This window comes from Molothrus aeneus, chromosome 8 (genome assembly GCF_037042795.1).
Source record: "Molothrus aeneus isolate 106 chromosome 8, BPBGC_Maene_1.0, whole genome shotgun sequence".
Taxonomy (NCBI): Eukaryota; Metazoa; Chordata; class Aves; order Passeriformes; family Icteridae; genus Molothrus; species Molothrus aeneus.
Window position 1 is genome coordinate 16,327,848 of NC_089653.1, and position 15,511 is coordinate 16,343,358.

Consider the following 15,511-nt stretch of genomic DNA (forward strand, 5'->3'; position numbering starts at 1 on the left):
CAGGGATCATGAAAAGCAATAAAAAAAGTTTATATATAGCAGAAGATAAAGTGAGAGGTGATTACTTGAAAAATGGGGGTGTAATGTTTTTACTTAGCTCCCTGATTCTGGCTTTATAGAAACTATTAATTATTACCAGACTGTTAAAAACAGATTGTTGTAGTTCCAGTTGTTTTAGATGAATTTGAAGCACTCCACCAGGTGAGATTTAATATAGAGAAGTGCTTTTGCTTGTGGCTACAAAATGAGGTATAGGTGGTGAGCATCTTCAGGAGCAGCTTAGAATCCTTGTGGATAAAAGCCAGAATGAGAATCAGTGCTGTTGTGGTCCTGCTGAGTTAGCAAATGTAGTCCTCAGATGCGATACCAGAAACATCCATTGTAAGGTAAGGGAAGCAATTATTTCGCTCTGTTTGACATCAGCTTGGCTTTGTTGGAACAGTATTGCAACTTTTGGGCAAAACACTATAAAACAGAAGAAGGCATGCAGAACAATGTTGAAAATGTAAAGGAAAGCACTTAGTGTGATGAAAGCTTGGTGAAATACGACCCATGTGTAGAGGCTGAAAAACTTGGTACAAACATAACAAGAATATGATCACATCTTCAACCTGGAAATATAAGGGAAATACAATTTAATCTGCAGTGGAAATTAGATCTAGTATTGGGAAATGGTTTATGATCCAAGTCTGAGAGTGTATAGGAACAACTTCCTGGGTTGCCTTCTTCCATCCCATCATCTGTCTCTCTTCTCACCTGGTTCTGCTCTTGTTTTTTATTTTTCATTTTTTATCATCCTCATATATTATTATATTATACTCACATTATGTAAGTCAGCTAAATAATTTCAGTGTCAGTAAGGAAAGACAAATAAAACTGTGTTTTGAATGCCTCTGGGTATTTTCTGATCTGCACCTTCTGCTCTAGGTCTGTCCATGCATCTTTTTTCAATGTGGTACTGACAGTTTATGCAAAGAGTCACTGCATATACTTCTTACTGAACCGTTTATTCAGTACTTTTGGTGGTAACCATGAATGTAGGGGATCTGTGAGTCATGGTTGATTTCCAGCCATCACAGAGCTCCATCCTTTTCTGTCTAGTGAATAAGCTGGAATGACTGTGTTTGATTAGATTCTGTCAGCCAAATCCACCCTTGGGGCCACCTCAGTGATTTGACTTAGCCAGGGATGAACTGAGCTTCGTGTTTCCTGGTATCAGTCATTTGTAATAGAGGATTATATTGTAATTGTGTATGGTTAGAAGAATGGAGAGATTCTTCTATTGGACAGAAGAATGCCTAGTAATTAATTACTTGCACTTTTAATGTTTAAAAAAAAATTAATTGTAAGGTGTAAAAAGTAAGTCTGAAAGCTAAAGCTCAGAGCTCCCTCTTGACTGCACTTTTCATTTGTTGCTTTTACATTACATTGCTTTTCATTGATTCAGATCAATCCACATCAGAACAGATACAAAGGAACATTTGTCATTAACACAAAATAACTTATTTTTTAGTTTTAGAATCACCACTTTCTGTGCCATATGGACTAACAAATGCTGAAATTCAATATTCGCCTCTAAGTTCTCAAATTGCAACCATGGCAATAGTGGGAAGAACTAGTAGAATTTCATTACTTTTTTTTTTACTGTCTAAAAGATCAGGTAGTCTCTAGAAAGGAATGTACTATCTGCTAAAGAATTCCTTTTTAGTTAAGTGCCAACCCCCTGTGGGTGTTTCTCAGGGCACAATGGTTTAAGAAGTGAGGAAGTTAATGGGTGTCTGAATTTCTGTATTCCTGTGTTTCAACATATAGTTTAATGCTGTGCAGAGCAACTTGAATCTAAGGTTGCAAATGAGCACATTTCTTTATCTCTTAGAAAGCGTTGTGCTGCTGTTTGTCCCACTTAAAAGCAAACAAAGAAAAATCAAACAGCTTACACTGCAACATTGTGGGGTGGATAGCAGAAAGGTAAATTGTATTTGTAATGGCCTCTGCAAAAAGATACTTTTTTTGTAGATAGAATGTGGAAAACCAGTTGATCCTTGTGTACTAACCTGAACTTAATAACTGGGGCTTTTAAAAAATCATCAGTAGCTTTTACAGTGCTAAGGAAAACCATGCTAAAAAAAAATTAGTCAGGGACCAGTTTCTTATTGGTGGGAAATCTGTTTTCAATAACAAATCTGAAACAAATAGTTGTAGAAATAGAATACTATACAAATTCCAAGTCCATAGGAAAGCAAAGTATTCAGTAGTAAAAAACCTCTGAAATTCCTGTAAGCTTTAATTAAAAAATAAAACTAAACTCTGATTAACACCGAGAAAAAGTTGCTTTTTAATATTTTCTCTTTTCAATCTTTCTCTTTCAATAAAGATCCTGATTAGAGTCTGTAAGCACAGAGAAACTACTAAAGCAAATGCAGGTCTAATGCATTTGGCTGAATTCTTCCCAACTATTTTGATATTTGTCAAAAAAGCTCTCTTAGCTGAGAAAGAGAAGGGAAAACTGATGTGGGAAGAAAAGTTATTGGAATTTTTTTTGCAGGAAAAGCAATAAAAAATTTTGGAAATATAGCAAGAGTAGACAATTCATCAGAGAAGCCTTAGACAGGAAGTTAGAGTGTGAAGGGGCTTGGGGAACTCTGGGCCATGTGGAGATGACATTGTCCTCATCACTTGAATACCAGTCAAAAATTTTAGACAGAAGTTGACCTTATTCTTCCTTTTTGGACAGATGATGCTTTCCAAATGATGCTGGTGGTGCTGCCAGCAGATTAATTTATAGATCTTCAGTGGACAGATAAAACTTTCCCAAGCTCAGCCCAGGTGATCAGTCAGAGCAGAGTGCAGAAAAATGGCTATTGATGCTTTTCCTTTCCCCTCTCAGGACATTCACTCAGAGCATCTTTCTGCTTATCCTGCTCTGGACTCAAACTCTGTTCTTTTTAGTGCTGTTTTCACAGGTCTCTCTTCACCACTGTTTCATTGTCTATAGGGGGCAGTTTTCTATATGAGGGACAAGAAGTGTCTCACAACCGCCTGGTGTGACTACTCCTTACTTTCTGTTTCCATCCTGCACTTCTGTTGCTTCTGCCAATACTTGTTTTCTTTCCTTTCCCCACATCAGATGTGCCCAGTATGTCTGTAGGTACTACTGGTCTTCTTGATTTGAGAATTAAATGGCTTCTCAGCTGTCATCTGGGCACCTCTTTATTATTTTCCTTTATAAAATATTTTTTGAAAGTTGAGAAAAATGAGCAGAAAATAGAAGAGTAATTATCAGATAAAGTCTATCTCAGCAAGATACTTTTTTCCCCAGGGGCAGCATGTAGGCAGGTGTAAGATAATGAATGATGAGCAGAGTTTTCTTAGCACATGGCTGTAGAGCAATATTGGGAAAAGTTATGACTGCAGTGGTTTTTCTTCACTTTTTTGGAGAATATTTTTCCAGAAATGCCTATGTGCATTTTGGGTAATCAACAGTCCCTATGCAAATTGCTGTGGCCTAATTTTTGCTTGGTTAGAGCCAGGACTGAGGTCCTGCTCACTTGTTCTCTTCATATGGAAGTGCCTCATCTTATTTTCTTGGCTTCATTTTAAAGCACCAATCTGTGTAATGATGTCTGTGTTTACTTTGATAACCAGAAGTTGGTACGTTTTTAACACTTTGCTATACTTTACTTGTTCTTGAAAAAGTTCAGACCTTTTAATAATCATTTATGAATGCAAGTGGGGCAAACATTCTAAGATATTCTCAAATTGTACAAAAATACAGAGTAAAAAAGTTTAAAAATAGAATAGAAATACAAGAAACACAGTGTGGAAATTTCAGAAGATTTAGGAAATGACACATTTCAATGCAAAATGTAGCAATTTGCAATTACAATTTATTCTAATTGTATTCCAGGTACTCTATATTTATTACTTGCCTAAGGAAATCTCACTTCTCTCCTTTTGGCTGCGATCTTCAACACTGCAGCATTTATATTTATTTATTTATTCCCATAGAAATCTGTGGGTTTTCTTTTCCTGATAACTGCTTGAAAGTTATACATAGACTTGAAACAGTACTGGATATGTACTTGCATCATGCCCAAAGAAATTTGTAGGGTTTAGAACTGGCCTGATTCTAATGCTGTGGAATTACACAGAAAGAGACTCAGTCAGCTAGGAACAAGGTCATAGATGAGCTTTGATGAGTTGTTTTAATAGTGAATAATAATAATACTAATAATTTTTTCCACACTAATATCAATGGTGGAGTTTTGTTTGCTTTGTTCAGCTTTTACTACCATTTTGTGTGCTTTCCACCCTGCGCCCCAAGAGAATTTTTAGTAAGGAATAATATTTTGTTAAATCAGCACATCTTCTACTGTATAGGCTCTCACTGTGATCTGAGAAAGACATCTGGACACCCAGTGCAGAGTCCTTATCTCTAGAAATGGGGCTAATTAAATTAAACTAGGACTACATCCCTGTAGAGACTTTTAGGAGCATTGGGTAAATAGAAGTGAGGTGTGGTACTGGATGTGTGGGAGGGCGGTGAGGACGGGAGTTGGACAGGTGATCGTGCACAGATCATTAGAATTCATTCATTGTATTAGAACATCTGTTCATTGTATTAGAACATTTTCTGTGGTAAGAAAAGTGGACAATGTCTTTTCTTTAAAGGATCAATCTTTTTATTTACATATATGTGTGTGTGTGTGTGTCTGTTCATGTGGGATGCAGAGAAGCCAGCAATATGTAAATGTTGAATAAATCTACCTACAGGGTAAGCTGCGGTGAACCTTCTTGAAAAATAGCTAATTGAATGATGTTTTCTGGATTTTCAACAAGTGTTCATTTATAGATGTAAATAGTGCATTGAGGAGAGTTAGAATAACCCATCAAACAGTATTGATACTACTGAAAAAATCCAAATAAATCTCTAGCTTGTCTCCATGAGCATCCTTGTTCTCACTGCTGTTCTATTTAATCCTCTAGTTTTCTCAGGGATATATTTTCTGGAAATATGTTTCAGTTCTTTAAATTATTAATGCCATTAAAATTTATAATTTTCTATCATTACCTCTAGGAAAATAGAGATTGTCATGTGAAACATAATTGTCTCATTTTGTGATTTGTGTTATGATAGTTGAGCACAACTAAAGCAGATTTAAGTATTCCCCTGAGCACTATGACGTGGTATTGCAAACTAACTGAAGTTCTGTGTGTGCAGATAAACAGACATAAACTAATTCCACAAGTAACCAATATTTGAGTTTCTGAGACATCTTTGACAGGAAGTTTCTCACTTAGAGGGGACACAAAATGTGTGTGGTGAGAGCTGAACTGAAGGTTTGGATGATGTGTTTTTGGTTTTGTTTTTTTTCCGGTTTTCAGCCATTTGGTCTGAGTGTGCCTACCAAGGGATGCAGCCTAGGAGGTTATGAGTTTAAAGCTATGCCATTTAATTGTCTCTCCCTCAGAGTTCAGCTTAGAGGTGTCTTTTAACACCCCTCAGATCCACAGAGGGGAAATCTTGAGGGGTCTGTAGAGCTTGGGGGTTTGCTATATTGTCTCCTTGCAAGGCTAAAAAATGCTGCCCAGCATTTTCTGTTACGCCTCAAAATCTTTGTCTTCTGTAAGGATGTATTTGTTTTCTGATTTATTGTTTTTATGCCACGCCAGTTGGTCTGTCATTAATGCAATGAATTTCACCTTCTTCAAAGTTAAAAATTCATATTCCTAACAAAAAAAAAAGGGAAATTGGCAAAGAAGAACTGAATTGAGCCAAGGTACAGTACTAGTCAACCATAACAAGTAATTACTTCAACCCCATGGTCATTTCCCTCACAGCTTGACAGAGAAAATGTCAAGAAAACAAAATATTTTTTTCTTGAATGTTAAATGTCCAGAGGCAGGCTCACTTCTGCTGATGATGCATCACAAGCTGTGGGCCCTGGTGACCAAGTACCTGCAGCAACATGAGTGATTTGCAGCCCCCTGCACCGCAAGGGGCTGAGAGAGCCCTGTGCAGGCTGTGCACTGGGCTGGCCCAGCTGTGCAGCCAGGGCAGTCCAGCTGTGCTGGGGATGGGCTGATGTGCCTTGCAGATGCTGCTGGTGGCCCTGGTGAGGAGCTGGGATAGACAGCAGGTGCCCGGGGGGTGAGTGCAGGCAGCAGTGCCTGCCTTACCTCACAGTGAGCTCCTGCCAGGACAAAAACATCACAAGCTGCACCTTTGTTATGATTCCAGGATCAGCTAAGCCTGTGATTTTCAAACCGGGGTAAAAAATGAGGTTTTGTTTTTGTGTCTTTCTTTAAACACAAAATGTGTAAAGCATGGAGTGGAGCTGGCTTCAGCCTCCCTATAAGAGCAGTAGATGCAAGCTCTGTCCCAGGATGTATTAGGAGGTTGGGGTGTGTGAAGGTCTGCAGCGAAGCTTTAGAAATTGTGAAGCCTGGAAAGAAAAGCAGCCTGTCCTTGAGGTCTCCTTATATCTTCTCCCAAATTATTCTCTGTGCACAAACTGATGATCCTAAATGTGTCAGACCCCTCCATAAAGTTTCTTCTATTTTTTATTTCCTAATACAGACAACCTCAAAAGACTTCCTTGAGTCATTACCAGGATTAGTCTGCAGAAATGATCTACTGTACTTATGGGAAAAGTGCTTTCTTGTAATGTTGTTCACAGGTGAAAGATCCATATTTCCTGAAGACTGTTATGTTTTTCAATTGTTATTTTGTCCTGAGGATATAGTGAGGTTCTAGTCTGTCAAACAAAAGGTCTTTCTATATAAATTTCATTTCAAGGTGCCTTTTTTTTTTTTTAAGAGATCTATTTGAGACCATTTTGGTGCTTTCCTTTGAGGAACTACATCTGCAAAATTGTAGTAATGCCAAGATGGATAGTACTGTGTTAGGCTCTTTTCTTTTGTTTCAGATGATGTATAAAAAAATAGCATCATTGTTATTAAATGCAAAATGACATTTGGCGTAGACTAAGCATGTCCATCTGTAAAATAATTCCCCTACTGTATTTTAAAAAAAACCATTTAACCAGTAATGAAAGAAATAGATAAAATGTCTGGACAAACATATGTTTTTAAATGGCTGTGTCTTCGTTCACAGGAAATCACTGATAATGAAATATTAGAGTTGGTGCATAGTGCTCTGGGGAGAATGACAGTGATCCGACAGATTTTCCCTCTGGCACGGGACAACAACCAGAGGTGCATGAGGAACAACCACCGAATATCCTCGCTGCTGTGTGATCCACAGGAAGGCTATCTTCAGATGCTGCAGGTCAGTAGCTGTGCACAGCAGAAAAAAGTCCATCTTAAGGACTTGCCATGGGACAGTTTTCTGTGGCTGTATTAACCCAGAGGAGGAAGGAAATGAGTACAGATAAATCTGATCTGGTCAATGTTTCTTGACTTTATTAATTTATTTTATTTCCCAGTGCTGAGTGCTTTAGATGTGATGTTATGTCCATGAATTATCAGCAAGTGGTTGCACTAAGAGCTGATTTTGCATGTATTATTCACTTAAGAATCTTATTATATTTGAAAAGTATTGTGCCATCATAGTCCTGTGATATTACAGCTTGCTTATTGTATTTATGCCTGTTAGACATCTGTTGTGAAAGAGTGAACCTGGGAGGATAATAGAACTCTGATAGGTATTGGGCTGCAGAGCATTTCATATTTAGGTAATGGACTGAATCAAGCTGATGTATTCTGTCTGTCCCTTTCAATAGTTTCAGAAGTCTCCAGCAGCTGGTAATTGTCTGAGTGTTGAAAATATGCACTGCTAGTTCAAGTTTCAGGTTTTGGTAACACATCTGACTTTGGTGTTAGCAACATCTTGACATTTCTTGGCAAGTTGTCCAAGATATCAGAATTTTTTTTGCAGTCATTTAAATATTATTTAATAGGTGCTATTTCCAATGATAGTGCAATAATTCAGAAACAAAGGCCTTGTACTTTCGGTGGGACTTATGTATTTTGGTTTACTTCAGACACAGTTAAAAATCTTATTTATATCACTATTGAAGGTGTTGGAATATAGGTATAAACTTTAGTGGGACATATATTATAAACTCACTTAAAAACATTTAATTGCAAACTTAGTCTTAAACTGAGATGGGTTGAATGAGGACACAGTGGTTGAGCCTGTGGGATGTCCAGTGTGGATGTGCATTGTGGGGTGATGGAGAAGGGCCTTGGGGAGGAGCTGTCACCAGCCTGGGCTGCTGCAGCCTGCTCAGGAGGGTGTGTGGGGTCAGGGCTCCTGCAAAATGGAATCCTGTCCTGGAAGAGTTTCAGACCAGGAGAGACAGGGAGAGTGTCAGGAAGGGAATTGGGTTAAGATTTCCCAAGGAATAGGGGTGTTAATTTTACTTATTTGCACCCTACTAGAAGCAGAGACTGAAATACTTTAAGGTGCAGATACAAACAGTTCTTCCTTGAAGAGAAGCTCTTCTGGCTCAGGTTCTGTCCTAGCCATGGCAAGGTTTGGGAAAAGCCAAACACACACCCTGAGCATGGCTGTTTTCTTTCTGCGCAGGGGAAAGGCTATGTCTGCTTTGGCTCAGAAAGAAAAGACACTTTTGATCTTTGTTAGTAACTCTGAGGTATGCTGTAATGAGAACAACGGCCGCTCATTTCAGAGGATCAAAGCAATTTCCAGTATGATGAAAAATTATCTATGCTGCACCAACAAATCACTCATTGGGGAATAATCTTCCATTACAGCAGGATTTTGAGTATTGCTGCCTATGCTGGTTTATGCATAATCTAATTCAGAGACTCAACTGAAGGGCTCTGACAGGCCACTGAGCAAGTTCTAATTTGCAAACTGGTAACTGGGAGTGGATTTGCTAACACCATCAGCCTCATGTCCTATTACTGAATTTAATTGATAAGGATCTTTAGATAAGGACCCTCTTCCTGCTGATTTCCAGATGTGGATTTTTGGAAACAAAACCTTCTCAGTTTCTGTCTTCCATAAATTTTATACCACCTTAGAAACTATCTTTGGGAGAATGGAATGGTAACGGAATGGTAATGTTATGTTTTGTCCATTAGTTCCTTTTCTATGAACTTAAAAACAAGAGAGATAAAGAAGTGCAGAGGTAAAATGTTTTTGGCAGCTGATTCTGTAGCTTTCATGTTTGATTGCATTGGCATGAAAGACAGAGGGCACATGTGAGAGCTCTCCAAATTAGCTATCCCCAGTATATTTTTAAGTGTCTATAGATTGAATACAGGATGTTTTTGTCATGTGGAGTTATACCTGAAGTGTTCCATAGCTACATTTATTTTTCATAGGTTTTGCCAAAATATCTTATGTAACACCTTGTGGACATACAGCTCATATTAATTTGAATGTGACTGACATGTTATTAATGGTCCTGTAATTCAGGTACTTGCAATTTTCTGTTTCCCTTTTCCTGCTTAAAAAAAGAGTAGTGACCTTTTGCTGTACAGAAGTACATCACTGAATTACCCCTGTTGCCAGAGGCTGCAGCAGCTCCAAGCTCCGTGTCAGGCTGCATGAATCCACCAGAGGCAGTGACTGCCTGCCAGCACTGAGTCTTTGTGTTGCTTTGAAGTACTTTGATTAAGACCACAGTTTGGAAATCCTTGCTTCATTCTCCCTTGGGCAGTCTCATATTAATAATTGCTTGTTGTCAAGGTAACTTACCAGCTATTGTTGGTTAATTATTTATTTAATGACTTTGAAGAACAATAAGCTGATCTCTGTCAACCTCTAGCTGTAGTATTTTTCTAGGGGAGAATTTAGCACTTTTAACAAGCTAGTGAAGAAAGAAACATTTACGTCATGGATTATTAACTTTGTTCCGGCTAAATTAATGAAAATCTTTTTGGAATGATTTTGTTCTCTGTGTCTTTAGTACCATATCCTGGAAGGTTGTTTTTCAGTGGGTGATCATCCCGGTTTGGCATTCTGACAAGCCTTTTAAAGATCAGGCTGTTCTGCAAGCTCATCCAAAAACTCGTCTGTTCTGAATGCTTTGTGGAAATCCAATCTTATTCCATCAACCCACTTGTCAAAATTTTGCCCATGCCCTTATTTCTTGCACGTATAATATACTCATCTGGGTTTCTGCTTCAAGTGGAGAAAAAGCTTTATAAAGTTTCCTGTCTTGATCTTTTTATTTGACTTCAGAGGACTGCATTTCTCACTGTCTTATTCTTCAGGTAGGATTTTTTGTGTCCATCTCTTTTACTGTTGCGAAATGGAAAAGACACAGTTTAGAACTTGCTTTCTTCCGTTGGCCATTGGTGTCCTGTGGTTTGAGCCAACAGTGTTGTCAGTGTTGCCTCATCTGGAGAGAAAGCACTGAAACACTTCAGGATTCATAGTCCAAGCCAGGCCTGGTATGAATCCTCACATGGATGGCATTTGAATGGTACATAGTGGTCTAGTTGCTATTAAACTTTATAGATGATTTCAGAAATGTTCTTACAGACTCAATTTGAAAAACTTTTGCTGTATAATTTGCTTCTTTCCAAAATATTTCTCTTGATGTATTAGTTTTGATGGCACTCTACATACTTGATTTTTGGTGAAGGTATTTTTTTCTTTTGTTAGGTTAGTCACAATGCATTAATAAATTCAAAATCAGATTTTTTTTGTTTTTTTTTTTAAAGAAAGATTTCTCTTTAGAAATGTAATTCCCATTAGTTTTTTTTTCCCTTGCTTACTATTTATGTAGTTGATGAGTTCAATCCATGTAAGATTCTAAAGCTTTTAAAATATATTACAGGGACACAGTGTATCTGAAATCATTTAGCATGACCCAAAATGCATAGTAGGATTGAAAAGGCAAAAAGAAAACTCCAGTATCCTGTGTCACAAAATTAATGAGCTTATTCCTGACTGAGAGTCCAGCCTCTCTGCTGAAGAACTATTCCAGACATTGCTTGGACATATTTGAGGAGACATTGAGAAGTGTGGGAAGATATTCATTGAAAGAGCAGATCTTCTCCTTGAATAAAAATTCCATTCTTTAGTGATGTGTCCATCAGATATCTATGTAGGCATCTCTTAGCAGTTGCTCCTACAACGCTGGGTTTTTATTTCTGATCTATTTTCTGTCCAGGAGTCACTGCAATATAACTACTGTAAGTGAAGTTATTTCTTAGGATGTGTTTGAGTGCCTAAACTTAAGGGCCTGGTCATGCAATTTTGTCCAACTAAATGGCTTTATTCTCATCTGGCTTGTTAACACTGCTATTATTACACAACTGTAGAGTGCTACTGAGGGGCAGTAAATATTGATTAAACCCTATTAAAGCATTCACTTTCTCCCATAAAGGATTGATGAGCCACATTTTTCCTTTTCTTTCAATGCAAACCTATATTTACTAGTCTCTTTAGCAAAGTTTAATTTGGATTTTTGGCCAGATGTTCAGTCACAGTGAAATTGTTTCTGAGTACAATGTGAATGTAAAGTATCCTTGAACTGACTTTACTGCCCATTGCCCAGCACAAATCTCTCCCTGAAGCCCAATGACATGTGTTTTCTACGAGGTGTGTTAGCAGAAGAATTCATTAAAAACCCCAAAGCACTGCGGGTGTCCCGTGGCCATGGGGGATTTTGTGATCACACTGGAGGTTAAAACCCCAGGTAGGCTCTGCAATGATCTTTTCTTCTCTGCCTCTTTTGACTGCTGGATTTCTCTATTTGCATAATTATTTCATTGAATTTTTGTTCGCCACTCAATCAGGAAGCAGACAATAGTGGCTCAAAAAAAGCATCAAAAGTACCTCCATTTTTCATTTATCACCTCTGAAACCTAATTTGTACCTATATTTATTTATAAATGAGGTAAAATAAAATTATAATCTTTGATGCTGTTTTACACAATTCCAGCATTTACCTCTTGTCCTTCTGTTTGACTCTTGGTTATGTTCAGTTCTCTTTATCAAGGCACTCCTACTAGACTTTCCTTGCATAGTTAGTGTTAGCTGTGCCAAATTCCTGAGATGTTTAGTGACTGAAGCCAATGCCTCCAGCTAACAAACTTGGGCATTATAGGGTAATCCAGGCCTTGTATTATTGCTGACACATTGTTACAAAACATACTGGCAAAGAAAACACTCATAATGATAAATGCCCACAGTAAATAGCTGAAGGACAGTGAGCATTCAGAGACTAGAACCTGTAAGAAGGGAAGAGTGTTGTGATATGTGTAACTGTGTAAAAACAGGAGAAAATTTACAAGGAAAGAAGAGCTGCTTATCAATTAAAAAGAGATTCTGAGAGTGCAGTCTTACAAAGAACTATTTGGAAAGCTCATTGAGATACTTAAAACTAGAATGGGCAGAACACTAAATAATACAGTAGTTAGATGCCTTACTGACAGAAAGCTTGAATAAATATACACTTGGGGCCTATTTTTTGGTGGTTGTAGGAGAATTTTAGTCATTTTATTTCATTTGCCTTAGGGATAATAAATAAACAGCCCTTTGGAAGTTGGAAGATGACATTTGAGTCTTTAATGAATGTTTGTTTTTGACTGTGTTTCCCTGAATGCCAGAGTGCTGGCTGTGATCCCGCTCTCCCTGAGCAGCAAGTGTGTATTTATAATCTAGGCACTGGTGTGCTGTCTCACAACAGGCTCTGCCCACGAGAGATGATGGCTGTGGTCAGGACCAGGACAAACAGCTCCCAAGGCAGCCCTGGGGACAGTGGTGGCCAGGACAGGGCTGTGGTGTGGCACTTTGTGTGCCTCCACCAGCTGGGGCTGCTGAGGGAGAGGCCGCAGTGCAGGCCTCAGTCTCCAGGGATGGCCGGGCCCCATCCCCTGGTGCCCCTGCCTGTGAAAGGGGTGTCCAGGCACAGAACCTCCAGACACACCTGCCTGAGCTGCAGGAGCCCCTGGATACACCTGCCTGAGCTGCAGGAGCACATGGAAAGAGGGAGGAAAGGCCCATGGGAAGGGGGAGGAACATCAGGGACGCTGGGAAGGAGTTGGAGAGCTGGCTCAAAGCGCAGTCTGCAAGTGGACCCACAGCTAAACAGATCCAAACTTTCCTGCTGGCACCACCCAGAAGGGAGGGATGGAGGGTGGTGAAGAGAGTGAAAACCTGCAGGAGGAGGAGACTTTCCCCAAAGCCTGATGTGCTCTTGCAGAGTCACTTGACCACTTGCAGGCTGAAAAGACCCTTCAGATCAGGGGAGAGGCTGGAGCTGAGTAAGGCAGCCTCATCTGCTCCTTGTGTAGCAACTGGCTCAACTCAGAAAGCACAGCAGGTGACAGCAGTGGGTGACTTTATTCTGAGACACATGGAGGCACCTGGTTCCTGATACGACATTGTAACAGGGATGGGACTGAGTGACTACGAGGCCTCATACACTGGCCATGATCTGCTGCTGTTGATCTGTGTGAGCCACAGAGATACAGCCTGCAGTAGTCTGAGGGGGATCCAGAAAGAAGAGAAGTCAGTCAGAAATGCCAGGAGGCCTGCAGGGATAAACAAGTGGTGTTCACCCTAGAAAAAACACAAAACACTAAAAGGAAGTCTCTCTGCAGAGACTGAAATCTGGGACAGGAAGCTGCTGAGAAACACAGAGAAATTGTCTGAGCAGTCAGGGATCAGGTTTGGAAAACTAAAGCCTGGACAGAATTAAGTCTGACCATGAATGTCAGGGGAAAACCCAAAATCTTCTATATGTACAGTTGGTGATAAAAGGGAAATGAGCAAAAATATGAACCATCTGAATGAAATAGGAGTCTTGGTTACTCAGGATAAGGAGAAGGTTGAAGTCCTCAATGATTTATTTGCTTCAGTCCTCACTGGCGAGTCCTCCAGTCACATGTTGTGAATGCCCCAAATTTGGCAGTGTCCAAAGGCCAGGATGAACGGGGCTTTGAGCAACCTGGTCTAGTGAATGGCATTCCTTCCCACAGCCAGATGGGGGTTGGAGTTAGATGATCTTAAAGGTCCCTTCCAATCCAAGAAATTCTGCCATTCTTTGACATGTATTTAAGAAAATGAAACAAGTCAAATTTTGAGTCCCTCTGCTCTAACAATATCCTTGTTAGCACACCGTTATACCATGAATAAGGCATCAATCTTTGCTGCTCCTGCTAAGATGCTCTCTGTCATTACAGACACAAATGTGCAACTGCACCAGGCAGTACCTGAGCTGTGGAAGTTGACACACAGGTTTAGGGCATGCTGGCGTGTGCATAGCAGTCACCATGATCTCTCTCCTCAGGCAGTAGGCATTTCTGGTGGGCTGCACTTGCTCTGAACTCCTCTTCCATCTGCTTCATCCTTGGAGCTGATTGCTGTGGCCACTCACAGAGCAGTTTTGGCAGCAGCAGAGTACAGATGCCCAGCTTCGGAATGAGTTTTTGAAGTAGTGGCATCTCAGTGTCAGCTTGCCTTTCAGCTGATCTCTGGCTAGATTCCTGGCTTTGCTGGCCACTCAGGAGTTGGGGTCAGTCTTTGTGGCTTGCTGGCCTTCTCAGAAGAGCACTTGTCTGTGATTAGTCCCTCTGAAGGAGCAAAGAGCTTTCTTCATACTTAACTTTGAAAGTAAAATCATTCTGGAAACTCTCATGAAATTCACATAGCAACTTCTATGAAATGACATTTAATACTGTGATAGATTTCCATTCTTGAAAATTTCTGCTTGCTCTACTAGTGTATGGTGGATTTATTTCTTCAGTGCAAAAAAGAGTTTCATGAAGTATGGAATCATTTCCAGAAGATAAACCAGAACATGCCTAAAATTATTCATGTACAGGATATATTCTTTAACATATTGGTGAAGCAGTCACCATCATTCTTATAGCAGATAGATCAAAAACCATTTCAGTACCTCCAGCTCTTACACTGTCAGCAATGGAGAGAAAGAAGAACTAAAAATTACTGTCATTTCCTCCAAACATGACCAAAATCAAGTACTTTGTTCTAGTCTAGGAATTTTTATTCTATTAAGGGAAATTGCTTCAGAAAGATATGTCCTTTCTTCCTCTGTTCCCCTGTGAATATCCTAATAGGGGAATTAAAAAATGCTGCTGAGCTTTGAAAACCCAAAGTAGCCAAGTATATTGCCTTGTTTCAGTTCTCTCTGGCTTTGCTACCGATTCTGAATGCTACCCGAAGATGAATTTTTAAAATTAACTATTTTCTCATGCCTCTGACTGGTGGAATCAGAGTACAGCCAAACCCTTGGGTATCTCAAAAATTCCCTTTCATTGGTCAAATCCATACTCACAGGGAACTTGACAGTTCATTGAAAATTAAAGTATGTGTGCAGGTGCAGTAACAAGGGCATGCAGGCCATGTCTGCTGAATTCTTTTTCTTCTCTCAGCATATTCTGGAGGTTACAGGAAACTCATATTGCAAATATGATTTATGACATATGCAGAGATTTGGTTGTATTTGAATGTAATAAAGAAAATTATTAGAATCTGAATTTACTGTGAGATCAGGCCAGAATGCTTGTGGGTTTTTTTTGGTTGTTCTTTTTTTTT

General features: G+C 39.3%; 1 protein-coding gene across 1 annotated transcript in view; it reads left to right on the forward strand.

The window, feature by feature from the left end:
- Nucleotides 1–15,511, forward strand: part of GRID1 (glutamate ionotropic receptor delta type subunit 1) — a 485,602-nt gene that overhangs the window by 372,594 nt on the left and 97,497 nt on the right. Inside the window, exon 6 of the mRNA XM_066554224.1 lies at nt 7,118–7,291. Within this exon, the coding sequence (XP_066410321.1) occupies nt 7,118–7,291 (174 nt within the window). The remainder of the gene's footprint in view (nt 1–7,117; nt 7,292–15,511) is intronic.